At 41.1% G+C, this 21,711-nt stretch overlaps 2 protein-coding genes and 1 pseudogene across 5 annotated transcripts; all 3 read right to left on the bottom strand.

Moving 5' to 3' along the window:
• Positions 1 to 1,006: 1,006 nt before the first annotated feature.
• Positions 1,007 to 6,906, bottom strand: LOC103137049 (dimethylaniline monooxygenase [N-oxide-forming] 5-like). 2 transcript variants are annotated; one of them, XM_007550569.2, is made up of 10 exons: positions 6,580 to 6,906; positions 6,026 to 6,207; positions 5,130 to 5,318; positions 4,869 to 5,034; positions 3,854 to 3,996; positions 3,321 to 3,517; positions 2,989 to 3,136; positions 2,701 to 2,908; positions 1,916 to 1,988; positions 1,007 to 1,836 (listed from the first exon to the last, which is right to left on the bottom strand). In XM_007550569.2, exons 2-10 carry the CDS (start codon positions 6,155 to 6,157, stop codon positions 1,422 to 1,424), a joined length of 1,671 nt encoding a protein of 556 aa, XP_007550631.1. In that variant the 5' UTR covers positions 6,158 to 6,207; positions 6,580 to 6,906; the 3' UTR covers positions 1,007 to 1,421. The 2 variants fall into 2 exon arrangements, with proteins under 2 accessions (XP_007550631.1, XP_007550630.1); XM_007550568.2 differs by having other exon boundaries at positions 6,026 to 6,166; positions 6,580 to 6,905.
• Positions 6,907 to 9,454: 2,548 nt separating this feature from the next.
• Positions 9,455 to 14,444, bottom strand: LOC103137169 (dimethylaniline monooxygenase [N-oxide-forming] 5-like; annotated as a pseudogene).
• A 1,314-nt stretch (positions 14,445 to 15,758) lies between these two features.
• Positions 15,759 to 20,705, bottom strand: LOC103137048 (dimethylaniline monooxygenase [N-oxide-forming] 5-like). 3 transcript variants are annotated; one of them, XM_007550565.2, is made up of 11 exons: positions 20,518 to 20,705; positions 20,058 to 20,191; positions 19,416 to 19,604; positions 19,172 to 19,337; positions 18,954 to 19,096; positions 18,663 to 18,862; positions 17,921 to 18,154; positions 17,655 to 17,776; positions 16,980 to 17,052; positions 16,831 to 16,900; positions 15,759 to 16,752 (listed from the first exon to the last, which is right to left on the bottom strand). In XM_007550565.2, exons 2-11 carry the CDS (start codon positions 20,187 to 20,189, stop codon positions 16,393 to 16,395), a joined length of 1,689 nt encoding a protein of 562 aa, XP_007550627.1. In that variant the 5' UTR covers positions 20,190 to 20,191; positions 20,518 to 20,705; the 3' UTR covers positions 15,759 to 16,392. The 3 variants fall into 3 exon arrangements, with proteins under 3 accessions (XP_007550627.1, XP_007550628.1, XP_016526173.1); XM_007550566.2 differs by lacking the exon at positions 20,518 to 20,705 and having other exon boundaries at positions 20,058 to 20,265; XM_016670687.1 differs by lacking the exon at positions 20,518 to 20,705 and having other exon boundaries at positions 19,985 to 20,068.
• Between the last annotated feature and the right edge of the window lie 1,006 nt (positions 20,706 to 21,711).

The following is a 21,711-nucleotide window of genomic DNA, read 5'->3' as shown; positions in this document are numbered from 1 at the left end:
AAATAAATAAATAAATAAAAAGACTGAGTGCATTTTATCCCATTGCAAGCTTATGAGAAGTGATTTAAGTAAAGAATTTGTGGTTACAAAAAAACAACACTTTTTATCTTCTTTTCCTGAAATGTAACTTATTAAAGGGTTTGAGAAAAGTTGCCAGAAAGCTGTTAAAAGATGACTAGTTACATGGAAAGGTTTGTGAAGCAGAGAACAAAGTCATTTGGCTTTAAATGCAGACAGAGATTATTAAACATTTTCAGCTCAGTTCGACCTCAGTCTGTCGTTAAATACATAAAAATCTGTTTTTATGTATTTAGTTTATTAAATTAGGGTTTTGTGTGTCAGACAAACACAAAGTGAGTTATATTTCAGAAGTTGAAGGAAAATGATACTTGCTTGTCGACATTTTTTACAAACAAAAGTCTGAAAAGTGTGGTGTGCATTTGCACATCAAGAGATTTTTCTCTATTTTGTCTGTATGTTTTCATATAAATGTTTTATCGTGCGTTCTGAGTCAGTCCCTCACAGAAATCCTTTTTGCTGCCGTTGCAGCTGCAAGAGCTTTTGTGCCGTCGGTACCCGTTTGGGACATTTAAAGATGGCAATTTAGTCTATTTATGTCCTAAAACAGATTAATCAGTTTAAGGTCTGTACTTTCCTCGGGCCATGTGAAACATGGAAATACTTTGATCTAAAGCAGCATGTTGTAGATCAAGCTCTATGTTCAGTGTTGTTGTCAGACTGGGAGGCAAACCTAACCCCTTGTCTCAAGTCTTTTACAAAATCTAAAATCTTTTCTTTTTCTTTCAAATATCCTGAATTTAGCTCCGTATTGTATCCGAGTATCTGAACTGGGAATGGATGCCCCACAATTGCCCTTCATTTCACAACTATTCACTATTTTTGTTGCTCCATCACATAAAACATAATAATTAAATGTATACTAGAGTTCGTGGCTGTAATGTGACTAAATGTTTCTGTCTGTAAACTTGAACAAAGGAAGAAGAAAAAACTTTTATGCAACATTTATTAGATGCACTGCATACATGATTTCAAAAGAGGGTTTCAGAGTGTAAGAATTAAAAATACACACTATATTTGTCCTTAAATGGATGCATGGAGGCATTTCAAACCTTAACCTGAGAACAGAGGCTGTAGGTGTTGCAACAGATTTATAAAATTATCTAAACCAAGGACTACAGGAAGATAACTGTATACAGAAAGGCTCTATTTGGTCAAAGAGAGAATAAAGTATTGTAAAGTTTTAGTTTTAGCCATTTAAAAAGATCAGTAGTGAAACGGTATGCAACAAAGTTTATGAGTTAAAACCGCAATTAAAGGCAAATGTAATCAGTCATGACACGAGCTTCAACCCTGCAAGGACAAGCGGGTAGAGATAATTGATGAACGGATGGACATTAGCGTCATTGTGTGGGCAGGGAGGATTTCACCCTGTCCAGCAAGGCAGCAGGATCCTGCAGAAACGCGGGGAGGCTGCTCCGGTTGTAGTAGGCGGCCAATCCCACCGCCGCTGCGGACAGAAGCAGAGGCAACTTCAGAGATCTCCGTCGCTCGGGGTCTTTGCCTGGCCTGGTCTGCAAGGGCTGAAAGACTCTCTCCCACTGGGTAAGGATGGCCTTGCGGGCGCCGGCCCACTTTCCGGGTCCCCTGAGTCGATACTGGTAGGGGGTACAGGGGCCGAACAGCAGGTTCAACCCCAGCCTGGGATCGGTCAGCAGCAGCCTGGAGACTCTGGGTCGGACTCCCACCAGGTTTGCAATCTCATCCATGTAGTCCATGTAGTCGACCTGGATGGTGTGTCTCTGACTGGTGACGTACCTGATAGCAAGGCTCGAGTTCAGCATGTGAACAACATGACACGCACAGAGGGTAATAACAACCGTTGGATAACTTTTACCTTTTGGCCATGGCTTCCTGCTTGCACTGGATGTCTCTTTGCATGGTGGATAATGAGGGAAGCTTTATGCAGCCTAAGCAAAAAAAAAAAAAAAGACATTTTATTAAGACATTGGAAAAGACACATGTGCAGTAAATACATTGGTAGCACATTTTTTGCAGATTTCTGGCAACCCTGAACTGATTGCAGCTTTTTATGATTTATCTATAAGAACTATAACGTAAGAAGATATAAAAACTGCATTTTTAATATGTTTTTCTCGCCTTCCTGCAATAAGCGGTTACTAAATTATTTTTGTTTGCTTGTCTTTAGCACTGTAAGTGCAGTTAAGAGCAGCAAGCATTACTAAAACCTCCCCAAATGTGTTCCAAAGAAAACATACATTTTTAATTTAACTTAGGATTGCCAAAAGCCTGTCAATATTTCCAAAATCCAGCATGATTCCTGACAGCAGGGAAGAAAATCAGGAAACTTTCTCGTGCTCAATTCAATCTCCCAATTATTTGCTGAAAGTCTTGCTCTCGCTCTCTCCCTTGCAGCAAAAATTAACAACAGACTTGTCTCATCATTGAAAGTACAACTTCCAACAGAGTTTGTACTTCAGCTTTTGAGCACCTGCTGATGCAGAGAATAACAAATTTACAGTTTTCCTCCCTTAGTAACGACTTCTACAGTGAGGCCACGCCCCTTCCATTCTGGGCGGGGCTTTCACCTGCTCTTCCCCATTTAGCCAACTAATTACATCAAATAAAGGTAGTCAATATGTTTTTTTTTTGTTTCTTTACCTTTGAAGACCCTTGTAGCCCATCGAGCCTGCATTTCACTGATAGGCATGATGGCTCCCAGTGGTTGCACCAGTCCAATGATGGCCAGCGTGGGTCGGTCCAGGTCAGGTGGAAACACAAACTTGTACAGAGATGCGTAGTTATCAGTCACTGGAACCACATTAGAGGCCAGAAATGGAAAGGAAAACTTGTAACCTGTTGCAAACACCTTCAAGACACAAAGAGAGGTTGTCAGTCCTTGTCCCAGCGCTGCCACTTTTTTTTGCACAAAAAGACAATTAAACCCACCACAAGGTCAACATCGTCCACTACGCTTCCATCGTCAAACTCGACAGATGAGCCATGAAATCTACGGATGTTGGGTTTTACTTGAACTGTTCCGGACAGGATGCGGTTGGGAAGGTCATCGTTGACAGTAGGATGTTGACTGAACACCCTGAGAAACAGGAGGCACAAAGGGGCTAAATTCACAACACAGCTGCAGGAATTATAAGGATTTTATTGATAAGACCTGAAGTAAGGCAAATTCAATGACAGTTGCATTGGTAAGGTTCTGTGTTTTTTTTTTTTTTTTTTTTTTTTTTTGGCAGGTTGTAGTAGAATCTGCAAACATCCAGTACCTGTGTTTGGGCTTTAGACTGTACAGAGCGTGGTTCACTCTGCTGTTGAGTTGGTTCTCCACAATGGAGGATACATAGTCAGAGGGAAGAATGTGTTGCAGAAGATTCGTCATTCTGTTTAACAGCAAATCAAGCGGTATTCCATTGTCTCCAACTCTGTGCAGAATCCAGGCTCCCCTTCGAGTGCTCAGGTAAACCTGAAGGAAAGTTGCCACTTTTAGGAAATCTTCATGTAAATACCACTGAGAGTTTAAACCAAAAGGGAAAATACAGTTTGTGCACACATAAAACTACTCAGAGTTTAATGTGTGCAAGATTTCTAAAAACACAATTTCTATCACTTTCCTTTCACGTCATAAACTATTCGGTGTTGCTCTGCCATTTGAAATCCTAAGCAAAAACACTAAATCTATGCTTGTGTCAAGACAAAAATGTGAAAACATTCATGGATGTGACGGTCTTTAGTCGAAAGCTCCACAAAGTTCATCTCGGCTTAAAGACGCGAGTAGGGTCCGAGGTGATTTCAGTCCCACCTGCTTGGCGAATCTGCTCAGTTCGACGGCAATGTCTCCGCCGGAGTTTCCTATTCCGATCACCACCACCTTCTTGTTTCTCCACTGCTCTGGAGTCTTGTAGTCTCTGCTGTGGAAATACTCTCCCTTGAAAGTCTCGATGCCTGAGACAAAAACAGAAGATTTTTATTCGTCATTATGCTGCTAGAAAATACAAAATTGCAGTGGTCTCCTCTGTGATATAGAAACAATAATATATATATATATGAGGAAACTATGACAAGGGACAAAACTCAGGAGAATATAAAAGATAAATTAAAACAAGTTTGTACTGAGAGTTGAAATTGCATTTGTAGGCATTTTTACGCGAATGATAAAGTGTGAAAGCAACAATAGCAGCAAAGGCCTGACGCAGTGAGAAAATAAGGAGTAGTGGACCCGTTGCAAACGTCTAGCAGTTTTAAGGTGCAGTGAATGGGTGTGAGTGTGTCTGCAAGGGGGCAAAGGTGAGAGGGGAGGTGGGTTAGATAAAAACTAGGTGTTTGCAGGTTGCAGACACTATAGTATTGCTCGGTGTTGTTGCTAATAATAAACCACTTTACTGTTCAGTAAAGAGTTCCCTCAACATGATAAGCTAAGCTGTTTCAAAGGTTGCTAGGTTTTGCAGTTGTGCTCAACATACAACACCAGGTGTTAGATAAAAACAAGATTATTTATATGTTCACTGCCATGAACAGTTATCCTTTTTGCTTGTTCCTTTTTAAACCTTTTGTTACAGAACAGACACAAATTTCGACATGTTTTATCAGGATTTTTTTTTTTAAAGGGACGGGGATGGGGTGAATACAAAAGCACACCACACTTTTCAGATTTTCGCATCTACAAAGAATAGAAAACCCATATCTCCTTTTTCATTTCTCATCACAAATATGCTAGTATTACGCTGGTGCGCCACCTAAAAGTACACTCAAGTTTGTTGTCGCCACTACAAATGTGAAAAAGTTTGAAGGGGTGTAAAACTTTTCCGAGGCGTTACCGGGGAAGTCATGGAGAGGCAGGTGAGGGTGGCAGTGATGTCCGATGCAGATCATTACAGCATCAAAAATGTGCTTCTCCTTTTTGCCGTCCTTGTTCTCCGTTTCAACATCCCACTGTCCCGAACGGGAAAAATCGGACCTCCTCTTTATGTTCACGACTCGGGTCTGTGGGAAACAGAAAGACAGAGACAGTCGGCCACGGAGGTCGACCACCGAACGCGTCGGAGGCGGGAGCCTGACGTTGGCAGTCACTTCCTTACGTGTAAGCGGATGTGCTTGGTGAGCTGGAAGTGATCTGCGTACATCCGAAAGTAGTCCAAGATGAGAGAGTTGTGCATGAAGTTCGGAAAGTGTGCAGGGATGGGGAAGTCACTATAGCACATCATCTCCTTGGAGGTGTTGATGATCAGTGAATTGTAGATGCTGGCGCGGTCGGGCTCTGGATTCTCCTGCAGCGACAGACAGCTGGGGCTTAAACAAAGTCCATTGAGCTCTCCATGCTGTGAAAGTACAGCTGCATCTCCACTCCAAAAAGTTAAACTTTAAGCATATAGTTTTGATAATCTACATCATTCTGTCTTATTGCTAATGTAAGCCCAAATTTAAATTTTTCAGAAAATGTGAAAATGACATGGAAGCCCAAACTGTTCCTCCCACCCACTTCATTTTTTTTTTTGCCACTTCCCCTTTTCCTCCAGACACTTGGGACATTGATTTCCAATTGAAATTTTACACATAATTGATCAGATTTTGCTTTACAATTTTGCAAGAAACTGGGAATATCACAAGGAATGCTCGTGCAGTTTTTCCTTCCACTGAACTTTCCAGTTATATGCTAGGACAGGGCTCTCTGAATATACAGCTCACCAATTACCCTTCACGGGGCAGATCTTGAAGATTTTTTTTGTCCTGTATCATATTTTAATTCTCTAAAAAAATCTGAATTTTGGGGCTTCATTAACTACAAGAAAGAATAATCGACCCTCGGTAAGGATCCCGCATTATGTGTAATGAACCTGCTGTACTGAACTCACCACCCCTCCACACACACACACACACACACACACACACACACACACACACACACACACACACAAAAAGTATTCGATATTCTGATTAACCGAGGTGACCCTCGCTTCAAAATGCTTGCACCGACCTTAAACCTCCAGAGACCTCCTATGTCATCACTGCTCTCGAAGCAGACGGGCTCCAGCCCCTCGTCCAGGCAGCATTTCATGCAGGCCAGACCCGAACTTCCCGCTCCGACCACGGCCACGCGACGACTCATGCTTCAGCTCTGCGGAGCGGATCGTTGAGGAGAAAGAAACCAGTATTACCCTGCAGAACATCAACACGCATCCGTGCAGAGACGCACGTCACGAAGCTGCATTTTAATTCTGCGTTATCTCATAGTTCAAGTTTTAAAAAACAACAAAAAAACCCTACAAAGCCGTACACACACACACACACACACACCTCGCGTCAACACTTGATTAAACGACTCAAGAGTCCCCCAATAAATTAAAAACAATTTTTTATATTATTATTATTTTTATATCTAGTCGAAGAGGGCAAAGCGTGACGCTCCTCCCTCCCTGACATATTCAAAACAACTGCTGCTCCGAAGCTTCATTCTTGGCGCTTTCATTTCCAAGAAAACAACATTCATTCTCCTCTAAACGTGCCAAAAAGTGATCTTAAATGGCGTACCTTTTCGGTTCAGTAGTAGGAAACCCGTTTTCTTGGTGTTTTATATAACTGCATGCAGTGGGTGGAGCGCAACCTGGAGCTTCGTCTGCAGACTGAACCTTTGCTTCTTCACAGAGACTGGGAGGAAAAGTAAACAGACTTCCTGGGCTGGGAAACGCTTTAATACCCGCTACATTAAACAATCATTAATCATGCTGCTGGCAACAACACCAACTGGAGAGATAGCTTGCAGACATTACATAGAAGCTAAAAGACGAACGTTTAAAAGATGAGAGTTATTGATAAGAGGATATTTTATGACTTAGACGCGCTCGGTTTTGAGGTTTTACGTGTTTTAAAAAATACTCCCACAACCTTGTTTGAGAAGAAGCTTCCTCTGCGAGAGGAAGCTTCTTGAAATACAACTGCAGATTGCTTTGGTGGTTTGCCACGCAGAACGTCACTGAAAGAAAAGCACGGAGAAACACAGGAGTGGTGGTGTCTTACTCCGGAGTTAGTTTTATTCGAGGTTTTTGTCACAGTGGAAGAATTTATGATTAGTACCAAAAAAAAATAAAAAAATAAAAAATGTTTTGATCCAAAACCTTCATGTTTCTGCTAAATTGCTTGCGATGAATACTGTTTAATACATTTTTTTAAATATATTTTTGACAGAGTAATGCCAAAAAGCTGAGCAAATAATCTGACGTTGCATCAAAGGGTGCTTCAACTGAGTATTAGCTAAAAGGGTGTGGGTAATATGTTATATTATCCACACCCTTAATAAATTACAGCCTTTTGTCCTGTACAGCAATACAGGACAAAAGCTACATTTTTTATGGAAAAAGTTTCAAAATATGCTGTTTGATTTATTGGTCCTGTTTTACTGACTTGAAATAATGGTACATTCAACCAATCAAAATTTCTTCTTGACTATTTACCAGCTTTAGATTAAAATATCACATACATGTTGGTTGGTGTTCATAAAGAGCTCACATTTTCATTTTGATATGCGTTTCAGATATTTAACTGCTAAAACTAAAAATGAAAAACAACAAGCAAGAGTCCAAAACCTTCAGCTGTAGCAAATAATTCAATCATGAATTGTCTTGTGTATCTGTACTTGATGATTAAAGCATCAACTTTACGTTTAGTCCAGGTCTTTCTAATCGTTCATTATTGTCTGACAATAATTCTCATGCCCCAGTCTTAATGTTTGACCTTTGTGTTGTCCTGGTTTAATTTTTATTTGTTTTAGCTAAAGAATAAGCACAGACGTTTGTACTTTCTGTACAAAAAGACCTTTATACAACTCCACATTTGGCCTGAAATCTATTCAAATACTCATTGAGCAATTGCTAAGCAAACAAGTACTCTTGTTGCGATGAAAAACTGAAATAAGTTTGTTCAACAGTATTCTGAGTCAATATTTTGTAATGTAAGGTAAAGTAAGGTAATTTTATTTATATAGCACACTTTCAGCAACAAGGCAATACAAAGTGCTTTACAGGAATAAAAAGGAAATACAAACAAAAACAACAAACCAAAGAAGAAGAAAAATAATCTAATGTTGATCTAAAGTATGTCAACTATGAGCTCCTGTTCAGGGTTGCAACATAAGTGTCCTCTGCTCTAATTCCACTTCTGGGTTGGAAGAATAGGAATCTAAAAAGTAGCCTAATAATGTTGATCCAGAGTATATAAACTAGACAAACTAGAACAAAACAAAGCAAAAGTCAAAACCGAAAATATAGAAACACATATATTTTTTCAATGCCCTCATTTCTTTTCGGAATAGCTCCAGTCCTGTCAGACTGGAGATGGAGGGCATGTAGACATTAGTTCTCAATTCTCAGTTAGATTTAGGTCTAGGAATGGACTTTAACTAGGCCATTCTACCACATGATTATCTGGTCTTAAATAAATAAACAGTGTGCTGTTGTTGTTCTTCTGGAAGGTTAACCTTTTGATCTCAAGTACTTTGCAGCTTCTTACAGACTTTCTTTCATCACTGGCTTAGCTCCGCCCATTTTCCCATAAACTCTGACCCTCTTCAGTGGCTCTCATAAAGAGCAGCATTGCCACAGCATGATGCTGCCACCGTCATGCAGTGACGTCATTGGGTGATTTACAGCGCAAGTTTTACGCCACATCTAACGTTTTGCCAACAGGGCAAAACGTTAGATGTTTTAAATGAGATTAAGTTTGATCTTAATCTCATTTCACTTCCACTCATTTAGTGAATCCCCTTCCTGGCTTTAGCCAAACTATAAATTTGATCTTTAACGTTTTTGTTTGACTACGAGAAAGTGTAGCACATTGACAGTAAAGTTTAGAAAAATCAGAGCTGGTTTGCTTTAATTGTACTTTTTTTCTTTCCCTATTTCTTTCTTGTTTCGTATTTATCTGGCAAATTGTTAGATTGGTTTAAATTGAGTATCTCACACAAAACTGTCTTTACAAAAATACAACTAGTTAGTAACTGCATTGTGTAAAAATCCCTTGCAGTCTGATTTAGCAAATTTATGATGTTCAAAGAAATGTCAATTCACTTTGACTCAAGCGCCACTGTTGCTGCATAACTGAATTGACAAACTGTTAATAATTACAATCCTGGTTCTTGGCAATGCTTCAGCTACTTCAAGTATTGCACAGTGGACAATGCTTTAAAGACATGCTGGTAAATCATGTGTGTTCATGCGATAAAACACATAATTCATTTTTTAATCACCTCCAAGTCAACGACCAATTCACCAAATCTAAATTAGCTGCACCACTACTTGTTCTAGAGGAAGTCTCCATTAAGCCTTCTTTGTAATTATGCAGAAGTGCTTTAACTCAAGCAGCTCACAATCTAGTGTGCCAGCAAATACCTTAAAAAAATAAAAAAATAAAAAAATCACCTTCCTACTCAGACTTAACTGTTAACTTTCTCTCCAAAGCTTGAAGCTTGGTTATTTACTCATTATTTACTTAATGGTTTGACGGTGGCAAAGGAGCTCGTCATTAGCTGCGTCTCCATTATTAACCATAAAATTGAAATTTTGAAGATAAATTCTCTTAAATTGGCTCAATAGAAATGTTTCTTTTTCGAGTTACACTACAATGGGGTGGGTTGGTGACCGCATCCAAATAAATGTATTTCGCAAAACTGCTATGGAAACGCTATTCCCCTCGTTGCACCAGTTGCGTGATCGATAGTCGGACGTTACTACTGGCGAAACGTGGAGGAAGACGTTGTACCACGTCGTATGTTGATCAAAGATGGGGGGCTACGGAGTGAAAAAAAGGAAGGTGCCAATTGTAGATTAAGTAGCACAGCAGGGCAGCTCCTGTGATAAAAGCCAGGAGGATGCTCAGCTTAGAAGAGGCCTCGTTTCCTGGTTCTTCTGAAACCGCTCTGGTTCTGAAAGGACGAGCTATCCGCTGCTTCTGTGCGAAGATGGCTTGACGGGCTCCGGCCCACTTCCCGGGTCCACTCAGGCGGTACTGGTACGAAGTGTAGGGACCCAAAACGACCTGCAGCGCCAGCGCGGGTTCTGTGAAAAGGAGCTGCAGTATGTTTGGCTTTGCTCCCACCTGCTCAGCCAGAGAGTCCGTATAGGGTATGACGTCCACCTGCAGGGGGTTCCGCTCAGAGCACACAAACCTGACGGAGAGACAGTCCAATTAGTTCATGTTGATTGCAATTATCAGTTTTAGCACCAACTATAAGTCAGTATGAACAGCTGTGCGATTTAGCAGGAGTTACTTCTGGTTCATTGTTGCCGTTTCCGTCTCAATTTCCTTCACCATGACGTCCTCTGCTGGGAGGGATATTAAACCTGCAGGCAAAACATAGAAAGAAAGTGAAAAAAAAAACACACACAAAAAAAAAAACACTTTCCAGGTGTGCAACATTTACGTTCCAGAGAAACCTATAACTTTTTCTTAAACATAGTGGTTACAAAACTTGCAGGAAATTCAACTCATGTGTCTACCTTTAAACACTCTTGTCGCCCAGCGGGCCTGCATCTCCGCCATGCTGTTGATGGCACCTAAGCCGTGGATGAAGCCCACCACCGCTAGAGTTGGGTGGGCAAGCGTGGGTGGGATCACGTGCTTGTAGAGACGCAGCCTGTAGCCAGATTTAGCCTGAAGATCTGGGGGCAGGAAAGGGAAGCTGTAGTTGTACCCTGTGGCAAACACCACAACATCCACCTGGAATACACGCAATATAAACCTGTCACAACGCAGTAACGCACGCCGCTAGTAAAACTGTATTAAAACCATCTTTGCCTTTCAGAATCTGGATATTTTTAAAGTTTACGATAATGTTCTGTGAAAGCAAGACTCTACTGGTTTCTGCAGCTTCCTGTCTGCACTGCCTGGAGACTTCAGATGTCCACAGTGCAGAATACAAAAAATGTTTGTAATCCTGGCCGACATTAAATATATGCAGGCCTTTTAAACACATATCTACCTCGTCTATGACGCTCCTGTCAGTAAAGACCACACTGGTCTCCCTGAACTCCTTCACGTTGGGCTTCACCTGGATACGGCCGGAGATGATCCGACCTGGAAGGTCGTCGTTTATGACAGGAATCTGTGCCCAAAAGCTGGAGGAGAAACGTTAAATGTTTGGAGGCATTTATGGATCCCATTTGACACAAAGCAAAGTGTGTATGCAATCTTTACACAACCATAAAAAGTGCCCAGCTCTGAACATTCAGAGCCACATAAAGACAGTTACAAAGTCGGCTTTCTGTCCCCTGAAGAACATATCCCGGATTAGAGGACGAATATGTCACGGCACAATGTAGAGAAACTCATCCATGCGTTCATGTTTAGTCGATTACTGCAACAGCGTCTTCACAGATCTGCCTAACAAATAAGCCAGACAGCTGCAGCTGATCCAGAACGTTGCCGCCCGCGTTCTCACTAAAACCAGGAAGTTAGAGCACATCACTCCAGTTTTAAAGTCCCTACACTGGCTCCCTGTAGCTCAGAGAATAGACTTTAAAATACTGTTGTTACTTTACACACCACTGAACAGCTTAGCACCACAACACGTTAAAGATCTGCTATTGCTGTGTCAACCTTAAAGACCCCTCAGGTCTTCTGGTTCTGCTCTGCATCCCCAGAACCAGAACCAAACATGGAGACAGCATTCAGCTTCTATGCACCACAAATCTGGAAGAAACTTCCAGAAAAATGCTAAACTGCTGAAACACAGTGCCTTCAAATCTAGATTAAAAACCCACCTGATTAGAGTTGCCTTTGAAGTATAATCAATTAATAATTTAACGATGGCATTACAAATGTAATGTTTCTATTGTTGATTCTACGTTGCATGACTTTGTGTTTTTATGATGTAAAGCACTTTGAAATGCCTTCTTACTGAAATGTGCTATACAAAGGAAATTTGATTGATTGGAACCTTGAAGTAAAATGATGATTATGTTTAACATAATCTGATGCTTCTCGCAAGGCAATCATCTGTCCTGCAGCGCCACCACCAGGTCAGATATTTCTGTAAGTCAGTACAACATGCAGGGAGAAACCAATGCGTAAAAATCTCAGTCCCAAGATTTACAAAAGAAGGAACTCCTCATAAATCATCCATGCCACTGTTTTTTTTTTTTTTTTGCAGTGATTTGAGCATTTAGAATGAAAATGTTTCATAATACTTGTGTTTTGGTTTGAGGCCGTATAACTTGTGGTCAACGAATTCATTCAGCTTCCTCTCCAACATTCAGTCGCTCCACGTGGGAAACAGCGAAGACAGAGTCACGACCAGGCGGCTAATCCAAGTTGTGTCAAACGGGAGGCCGCCTGGTCCAACACGGCCGACGACCCACGCTCCGCTCCTGGTGCTCAGGTACACCTGCATGTCAGAGCAGCACTCAGTGGGAGGGTTTGATTTTTTATTTGTATTTTTCCCCCTTTGTGAGACTTCTCATAAATACACATGTATGCTTTACCCGCTCAGCAACTCGACTGATATCCACAGCAATGTCACAGCCACAGTTTCCAAATCCAATCACCACCACCCTCTTCCCCTCCAGACCCTTGGCGTTGCGGTATTCCCAGCTGTGGAAATACCTCCCCTTGAAACTCTCAATACCTGAGATGGAACGAAGAAAAAAAGGGAAGAAAAAGGACATGATCAGTGCCGTCCCAAAGCTGAATTAACAGCAGCTGACGAAGGGTTTTACCTGGAAAGCTGCTGAGCGGCAGATGTGGCTGCGTGTAATGTCCGGTGCAAACCATAACTGCGTCAAAAACATGCGTCTGCCTCCGACCGTCTGCCGTCTCCGTCTCCACGTCCCACTGTCCTGTCGCATCGAAGTCCGGCCTCTGCCTCAAGCCGACCACCTTTGTCTGAGATAAACCTTTTAGGTCAACCTGATGAAAATCAACCTGCTTTTACCTTAGGTACTCTGATTTCTGCAAACCTTTGGCTCACCGACCTGCAGATGTATGTGTTGCAGCAGGCTGAAGGTCTGAGCGTACAGACGGAGGTAGAGCAAGACCTCGGTGTGGTGCATGCTGTTGGGGAGTTCTGCAGGAGGAGGGAAGTCGCTGCCACCTTCTGGACCATGACGGAAGAAGCGATGCTCGCAGCAGAGGGAGTCCTGACCTGCAGACTAAACTGCAGGAGAAGCAAGACAGGAAGAGAAAAAAACGTCAGGGAACATGGTCTGATTTCTAATCAGAATTATAGTTTGTGTACCTTTAATTTGTCTGTGCAGAAGGTTCAGTTGCTGTAATGACTTGGCTGGTCCTGTTTTGTCATTAAAGACCACAAAGCAGTGTCGGAAGGAAGATTTGGATCAAATACATAAATTAGAAAATATTGAGACGTGTGAAAATGTCATCTCGTGCACCTGCCAATTTATGACTTTCTCACATTCAGCTTTTGAGTTCGACAACAACAAGAGATTAATCCTCCCTCCCTTTAATTAATGAAGTCATGAAAAAAAAAGTATTTGTATTTGTTTCCATCCACATTATGAAAGCTGAAAAGGAAATAAGCAACACATCAAAAGACGGGAAAGAACAACCACTTGTTTCCTTTCGACCACAAGAGGGAGAAAGTGACCAGCAGTGAAAACACAACTACATTTATAGAAATCCTGCCTCTGGTTTTTAAACGGCACACTGAGTTTACAGACAGTCATTAAATTGTCACACCACACTTTTGATCTTGCAAAACTTAGAAAGTGATTTGGTAACATGGAAACGGTTAGGAGCCCCAGGCGAACAACCACACCGGCGCCTCCCATCAATCACCCCCCACAAGTTAATTAACACCTTAGGTGCTACCACAGCGCTCACATCCTGGGTGGCGGTAGAGGACAAAGGTCGTGGGGCGCTGTTTCATGCCCTCTAATGAGATAACGCCCTGGGTGGTTGCCTTTATCAGAAACCGCCACTGCATGGAACGTTTTAGTTTTGCCTTTTCTAATCACATTTTGGATTAGAAAATGACACCATATAAATAAAACCAAGTGTTTAATATCCAACAGGTGATTCTCAGCCTCTTAAAAATAAAGAATCAAACAAAAAAAGCAAAAAAAAAAAATAAAATCATTGGAGGAAATATTCTCCCTGAAAGGTTAATAAACCCACAAACCGTTGAGCTTAAAGTGGCTTTCAGTTCCAACCAGGGTCCTCCTCTTAGTAAACGTGGCTTCAATGAACTGTCAATTTTCTCCTTACATAATAAAATCACCGTCCCACTGAAGCAACACACAGTCTTTGTCAAAAATGATACATATTTCTAGAGGAATGTTGTGAACTAATTTCAAACTCCTGCATAAAACCATTGTCATAAAAACACTGAAAGTCCTGGCATTACAAACTAAAAATCACAGCGAAAAGTACTGACTGACCTCCCACATCCCCAAAAACAGATTTAAACAGTTTAAGATAATAGTTAGATTGAATATATTTTAAATAAACTCTTGATAAAGCTGCACTTTGAAGAGTAATTTTGTATAGCAATCATCTTAATCCCTTTAATCTTGGACTCAGAATATCCCTACTCTTAGTATGACTTCAGTTTTCAATAAAAAAAATATATATATACAAGCTAAATGTTTAACGGAGGTGACCAACCTTACCTTTTCTCTCCTGGGAGAAAGTGGTTTAGAGAAGCTGCATGTCCTCCTATTTAATCACTTGGTCGTGTTTCGGCTTGCAGAAATGCAGACAGGGCTGCCTGAAGATCAGATTTAATGTCATCAAGCACAAAAACAGATCAATCAACCGTGTTTTGTCAGAGGGAGGGTAGAGATCTGCAGCTTTCATAATCCATAGATCGTTTCCTGATTGGATCTGCACGTCTTACAGATAATTAAATTACAGCTTCAAAATAATAACAATTGCCATTTAAAATTCTGCCTTATGGTTAGCTGGAAAACTCTATAAAATTGCCGGCATATTAAATTCTGATTATGACAGAAAGGATTACTGGGAAAGGGAGACAGGCAGCTCTAACCCCAAGCTGAGTACAATCAGGAGCATTTAGCAGGTGCTTTTTGCAGCAGTGTTTCTCAAACCTGCCCTGAGTGTTTTAGGTGATATTAGACATCTGACTGAGACGACTGCAGTTCAGCAGACACTTGTTAATCAGCCACGCATTGAACTCGTATGTGCTTAAAGCAGGGTAACGTCTACAACAAGGACCAGGGTTAAGAACCGCCGCTTCAGAGATGCTCGTACTCTGAAATGGATGTCAAATGGTTCGTTCACGATAACCTGGCCTGAGCTTTGTGACGTAAACATTCAGAGATTCCCGCCCCCATACTTACCTTGTGTCCATTCGTCTTCCACAGTTTGAGTTTCCGTCCATTCGAGGGATCCACCTCTGGTGTCTTCTGTCAGAGTCAGGCGGCAGCTGAACCCACAAGAGTGTTGGTATTTACACTCGTCCCCAGAAACCTCAGCCTTATGGGGCCGGGGTGTCAAACTCATTTCCGTTTTGGGCCATATTCAAAAACCTGAGTGATCTTAAAGGGCCGGTTATGCCAGAATGTATTGATAAAACCCAATAAATAGTTAAAATATCAATAAATAGCTGTTCTTCCCGGATTTTGTGATTATTTTAGTTTTTTTTTTTTCAGTCAAAATTGCAGATTTTGTGGTGCCAATTTAGAAATGTTTGTAAGGAATTATATTTGTGCAAATGTATGACATTAAATGTGACTTCTTACTACTTTCCTTATCAATTACAGACTATAACGTGACATCATTGGAGGCTGCAGTCACTTAAACTAAATGTTTTCAACCAATTTTGAGAAGATTTGCAGTAAAATCTGAAAAAAAAAAGTGGCGATATCTTGATTTTGTGTGAATTTTGCAGATTTGTTAAACACTGGAAGAAGTTATTGATGTAATTTGGAGTCTAAAGAGCCACATAAGATAAATATTACCAGGCCATTATCTGGACATTTAAACTGCATTTGCATCAACACTGCAACAACCTTGCTATCTGGGCTTTCCAGTTGTGATGTTGCACATTGTCAAAGAAATCATTTACGGTTATTCTCTGCTAGAAAATGATGTATGCTACGAAGAGGCAATATTGGTTAATTAATAACTTAAAGCAACAAATCTTCATACACAATGGAAATTTAAGACAAATAAGTATCACTTTACAAGGGTGTGATTTTTTTTTTGTCAGTGATTATCTTGATTATCTTAGCTTGACATTCGTATGTTCTCGGTAAAGAAACACAAAACAAGACAAACCCATGTCCAGATTATCTCTGACTCCATGTGACGTCTCTTTGGTGCAGCGACTCTACATCAGTTCTTCTAAGTGACGATTATTTCAAGTCTTTGAGGTTAGTCAGGGAACCATAAATCACACAGAAAACTCTTACTCCTCCTCAGCGTCTGGGTGGCACGTTGGACTAATGGGACAATCTTATGTGACAAAAGCAAAGCCACAACCATGGTTCCTGCACACGCCGTTAACCAGGGAGAACAGAGGAAAGACCTCCGGACCTCTGGTTCTGGAGCCGCTCTGCTCCTGAAAGGCTCAGCAACCCGCTCCCACTGCGTGAGGACAGCTCGTCTGGCTCCTGCCCACTGTCCAGGCCCAGTGAGGCGATACTGGTAAGGAGTGCAGGGACCGAAGAAGATCTTCGCCCAGAGGACTGGGTCTGTTAGGAGCAGTCTCCAGAGATGTGGTTTAACACCAATCTGTGAGGAAAAGCTTATTAGTATTCGGTTGTCTGTGTCTTAGATGCCGGAAACAACAAAGTGTTAGGAGCTGCTCACCTCCTCGGCCATGAAATCCAAGTAGTGGATGAAATCAACTTGGAGAACGGCTTGTTGTGGGTTAGGGAAGCTTAAAAAAACACAAGAAGGAATGCAAGTGAACTTATTTTGGCGTAAAAATCAACTTTGAGTGTGAGAATGACGGCTACCTGTGCATGTTTAGCCTCCTATCAGCTTCAAGGACTTCAAGCATTTTCTGCGTCGATGGGAGACGAGTCAAACCTGAGACATTAAACAAGTCGTCTTCTTCATCCCCAAATTAGTTTACAGTGTTTTGCAGTGATATTCAGAACTCTTGAACTGTTTTTAGATTTATTTTAAAAATTTAGATCAATAATATAATAGATGTTTTTGAACTCTTTACAAATTAGCTCAACCTGAGAATGGAAAACATTTGAGGACACAAAAAAAGTGCTGCCAGAATTTTTCAATTGCATTCATTTCAGGGCTTTGACTAGACCATTCTAACATGACCGGAATTTGACTGAAGCCCTCTGTTGCAGCCTTGGCTGTATCTGAGGTCGCTGATGTGTTGAAAGGTGAACACTTTGCCCCAGTCTCAAGTCATTTGCACTTTCCGACAGGTTGACTGTGGAAGGAAGACGGAGGGAGAATCCACACATGCATGTGGAGGAAATGTATGACACACTTTCAGATTTTTATTTTTTTAAATTCTGAAAACCAATTTTACAATTAGGAATTGCCTTTTGTGGGTCTGTCACACATAATTATTTTTAAAATACACTGAAGTTTGTGGGCTTAACGTGCCAGAAGGGCTACGAATACTTTAGTAAGTCACTGTGTGTGTACATATTGTGTCTTACCTGAAAACACCTTAACAGCCCAGCGGACCTGCATCTCCACAATCGGCATGATTGGTCCCCTTACTTGGAAAAGACCCATGATGGCCAGCGTGGGTTGTTGCAGAGATGGAGGAAACACTCTTCTGAATTATGAAAAAATAAAAGTAAATAAATTAAGTAATCTTTCATGATACAAAGCACACGCTTTACCTCATGTTCTGTGACGTATCTCGTCTCTGTCCCTTAAACACTGAACTTTTCTCGTAAAGTGTTCCGCGTTGACTTACTTGTACAGCGTCAGCTCACGGTGTGGCCCTTCAGACAGAGCAGAGGGCAAGAACGGGAAGATTCCTTTGTATCCTGTGCAAAAGACCACGGCGTCAATGTTGTCTTCAACTGTCCCGTCTTCGAATGTAACTCCTGAGTCCTTGAAAGCTCGTATGTTGGGCTTCATGACAAGAGTGCCCTGGAGAATTCGACCAGGAAGATCATCATTGACCAGAGGCCTTTTGTCCAAAAGTCTGTGAAATAAATTGCAAAAGAGATGTTTATTGACAATTACTTGCAGGCTGCTGTGCAATAGCGCCTCCAAATTTTTATTTAGTCGTTTCTGTATTTTCTAAATCTTTGGGTTTTTCTTCTTTTTCCCCCAGATTTCATGTCTGGTGCTTGACCTTGCTTTATGTTGTGTATTGCTGTAAGGTTTTTACCTTTTCCTTGATTTGTTTTTTTGTTTTTCAGCTGAGCTTATACGCTATACTGTGAGGGACATTTGAGATGCCCTTTCACCTATTGACCGGATAATCTGGTGCAGCTCCCACATTACCCAACAGTCTGGTTCTGAATGATCGCTTGATTGACCTTGTCGATTGGAGCGTTAGTGCCAGAGTGGTCCTCAAAACCGAACTCAGGCAGTTCCAGCTGGTATAAAAGCTTTTGCTGCGTGCTTTGCTAATTTGTCTGCATTGAATTCAGCTCCTGTTGCTTTTGAGTAACAGTCAAAACTAGTCGATCGAGTCAAACTGATACCTGTGTCTGGGCTTCAGACCATAGAGTTCATGGTCATATTTCTGGTTCAGTGCTCTCTCTCCTGCCCAGTTGATTAACGTCTTGGGGAGCAGCTGCAGCAGCAGGATGTTGAACCTGGAGATCAACGCCATATCCACGGGCAGGCCGCCACGGGCCATTCTGCTAATCACCCAGAACCCGTCCCGAACGCTGAGAAACGTCTGAGGAGGGAGGAGAATGTTAGACGTCGTCGTCGTCTCTCTTAGCTTCTCCAACAACGTGGCAGTTCTCCTGTGTCTGTCCTGCTCTCACCTTTTCTGCGGATCTGCTAATCTCTACTGCAACATCCCCTCCGGAGTTCCCAAAGCCAACGACCACCACCCTTTTACCCCTGAAGGAATCTGCGTCTTTATATTCTGAGCTGTGAAGAAGCCTGCCAAGGAATGTTTCGTGTCCTGGAGAGAAAACATAACAGCTCAATGGCAAAGGCTTTTTATGATAGTGTGAATTTACTGAAGTAACCTTAATACCTTGAAAATCAGACAGGGGTAAGACCGGACGGGTGTAATGTCCTGAACACACCAGAACCGCATCAAACATGTGTCTTTCTTCCTCATTGTTTTTGTTCGTGGTCACTACATCCCACTGACCAGACACTGAGAAGTCTAACCTTTGTGTAATGCTCCTCACAGTGGTCTGAAGTGTGTGCAGAAACGCAAACATTAACGTAGAGATCTAGTGCCTTTTCAAAGGCAACAACGGAACAGGACGGACCTGCAAGCGAATGTGTTGGAGCAGGTGGAAACGCTCAGCGTAGAGCCTGAAGTACTGCAGCAGCAGGGAGTTGTGCATGTAGTTGGGATAGTCATCAGGCATGGGGAAATCACTGAAGCACATCATCTCTTTGGAGGTATTCACCACCAGAGAGCGGTAGATGCTGGATCGATCTGGTTCAGGAGACTCCTGCAGGCCCAGAAAGAAAAAGAAAGAAAAAAAGATGGGAGCTTTAAAGAAGACCATTACTGTACGTTACACACTTACAAACACAAAAGACTTCATTATTCTGAAGTGGAAGAAATTGAGTTCAATGTGTTTGTTTTTGTAAATAAGAGGTTTGCATTTCTATTTAACTCCCTTTAAACCGTGAAACTCAGTGCAGCTGAATGCCTTCAGAATCAATTTAACCAAACATTCATGTGAAAGAAGGTCCTCTGGTAAGACAGGACAAAAATCAAATCAAAAACTAAAACTACACATCAACCTAAACCCAATTCTCTAAACTAACTAAAAGAAAAAGAAAAAATGAGATAAAATAAATGCCTGACTTGAAAATTTATGTTTACCAAACAGCCTTAGGTTTTTCTTGGGTAGCAACTTGACTAACAAGTTCTAATAAAATTACTCCACCTGTCCCACCTTAAATTTCCACAGGCCACCAATGTCATCACTACTTTCAAAGCAGACCGGGTCCAAGCCCTCCTCCAGGCAGACTTTGACGCAGGCCAGACCCGAACTGCCTGCTCCGATTACCGCCACACGGCGAACCATCGCTGAGGGGAAGCAGGGTTGTCACAGAGGTTTCATCTTGCAAAACAACGTTTCTGTTTTCCCGCAACAAAACCATCCTCACACAATCGCTCTGTTTTGTTTCAATAAAGTTTTATTCAAAAGCAAAAAAAAAGTTATGTACTTCCTCGATTAGCTGTGAAAATGACTCAAAAAGTGTTTGAATAACATCAAAAACTAAAATCTGTGTGAGTTACTGAACAATACAAAAATGAACTTAGCAGCAGTTAAGAATGATTAATTACCATTACATCATTTCACTAGTATTAGCTTGCAAAGCATGCATGACCTTAGACTTTACTTTACTCACCTGGACTCCACAGAGAGACAGAGGCAAGCTGTTGATTTGCAATTATTTAGCAACAATACTCATATTTTTGCAGTCTGTGAGAAATGCTACATGTGCTCAACAGCTTTTGTTGCAAGCTGTGTAAAAGAAAAGTTGCCTTCAGGCAGCAGCTGCGGCTTCGTCACCAGTCAAACAGTAAAGCAGAGGAGGGACTTTAACCCTCCGTGGTGCTGAGGGGATTATTTGTAGGGTTGACCAGACAAGATGGTACGCTTAAAGTATTCTTTGCAAGATTTTAAACATACAAAGAAAAACAAACTGTTCACTGTGAACAACAAAGTAAGTTTTCAGAAGGTATAAACATCCTGTCTGTGTTCAAGTCTGAGAAAATACTGATATGTCTTCTGGCTACATCAAATATTTGAGCTGAACTAAACTAAACTAAACATGAACTCTAAAACGTGAACTGCATAATAAAAATATAGAGATCTGAATATAGACTTATTATTGGATTGGAATAAACTGAACTAATCTGAACCAAAATAGATTTGATAGTTTTGTGAAATAATATTTGCCCCCTAATGGTTACTTTTATTGTTTTCTTACTTACATTTTGCATCAAGGATAAACATGAATAAGCATAATATGCATTTTCAAATTATTATTTTTTTTTTAAAGGGGAAAAAGTTGTTCAAACAACCTGGTTCTATGTGAAGAAAAAAAAGGAGTTATTTTTCCCCCCGACATCGTAAGTTGTGTCCCTCCTTGGAGGCATTTACGGGTTAGGGTCTTTTTTGACCCACTCTTTTCAATATAAAAATATTCAATATTTTTTTAAATTCAGCCACATTGAAGGTTACGTATGAATGGGTAACTTTTTTAAGCCACGCCACAGAAGCTCAATCATATTTAAGTCTAGACTTTGACTAGACCAATGTGATTCAACAGAGATTTAAAGCCTTAAGAATGACTTTGTAATCCTTTTCACGTTTTCATTAGATCAGGCCATGTTATGTTGCTTTTTGAGAGGTTTTGAATTTGGGTTATAGTGTTTATGTGCCTTGACCAGCTGAATACGACCACATTTGTGGCTGCCAGCGAAAACAGAGCTGCAAGAGAGGTTTCATTTTACATTAAGATTTTCTAATTGCTTCTTAGAGTGAAAATAGAGATAATAAGCTTAAGACAGAAATAAGAAATAGAAAAACGAGCACT

Source organism: Poecilia formosa, unplaced genomic scaffold (genome assembly GCF_000485575.1).
Source record: "Poecilia formosa unplaced genomic scaffold, Poecilia_formosa-5.1.2 Scaffold37, whole genome shotgun sequence".
In the NCBI taxonomy this organism is placed as follows: Eukaryota; Metazoa; Chordata; class Actinopteri; order Cyprinodontiformes; family Poeciliidae; genus Poecilia; species Poecilia formosa.
The sequence above is the reverse complement of the archived record's forward strand: the minus strand, read 5'-3'. Positions and strand labels throughout refer to the sequence as shown.

Bases quoted from the DNA above. Each gene is read 5' to 3' on its own strand.
- LOC103137048 (XM_007550565.2), bottom strand. From the start codon at position 20,189: ATGGTTCGCCGTGTGGCGGTAATCGGAGCAGGCAGTTCGGGTCTGGCC. The intron at 19,097-19,171 runs GTATTAAGGTTA...TTTTCTCTCCAG, and splicing joins ACCCCTGTCTGATTTTCAAG to GACACGAAACATTCCTTGGC. The intron at 16,901-16,979 runs GTAGCCGTCATT...TGTTTTTTTAAG, and splicing joins AGGAGGCTAAACATGCACAG to CTTCCCTAACCCACAACAAG.
- LOC103137049 (XM_007550569.2), bottom strand. From the start codon at position 6,157: ATGAGTCGTCGCGTGGCCGTGGTCGGAGCGGGAAGTTCGGGTCTGGCC. The intron at 5,035-5,129 runs GTAAGGAAGTGA...TGTTTCCCACAG, and splicing joins CCAAGCACATCCGCTTACAC to ACCCGAGTCGTGAACATAAA. The intron at 3,137-3,320 runs GTACTGGATGTT...CCTGTTTCTCAG, and splicing joins AGTCTAAAGCCCAAACACAG to GGTGTTCAGTCAACATCCTA.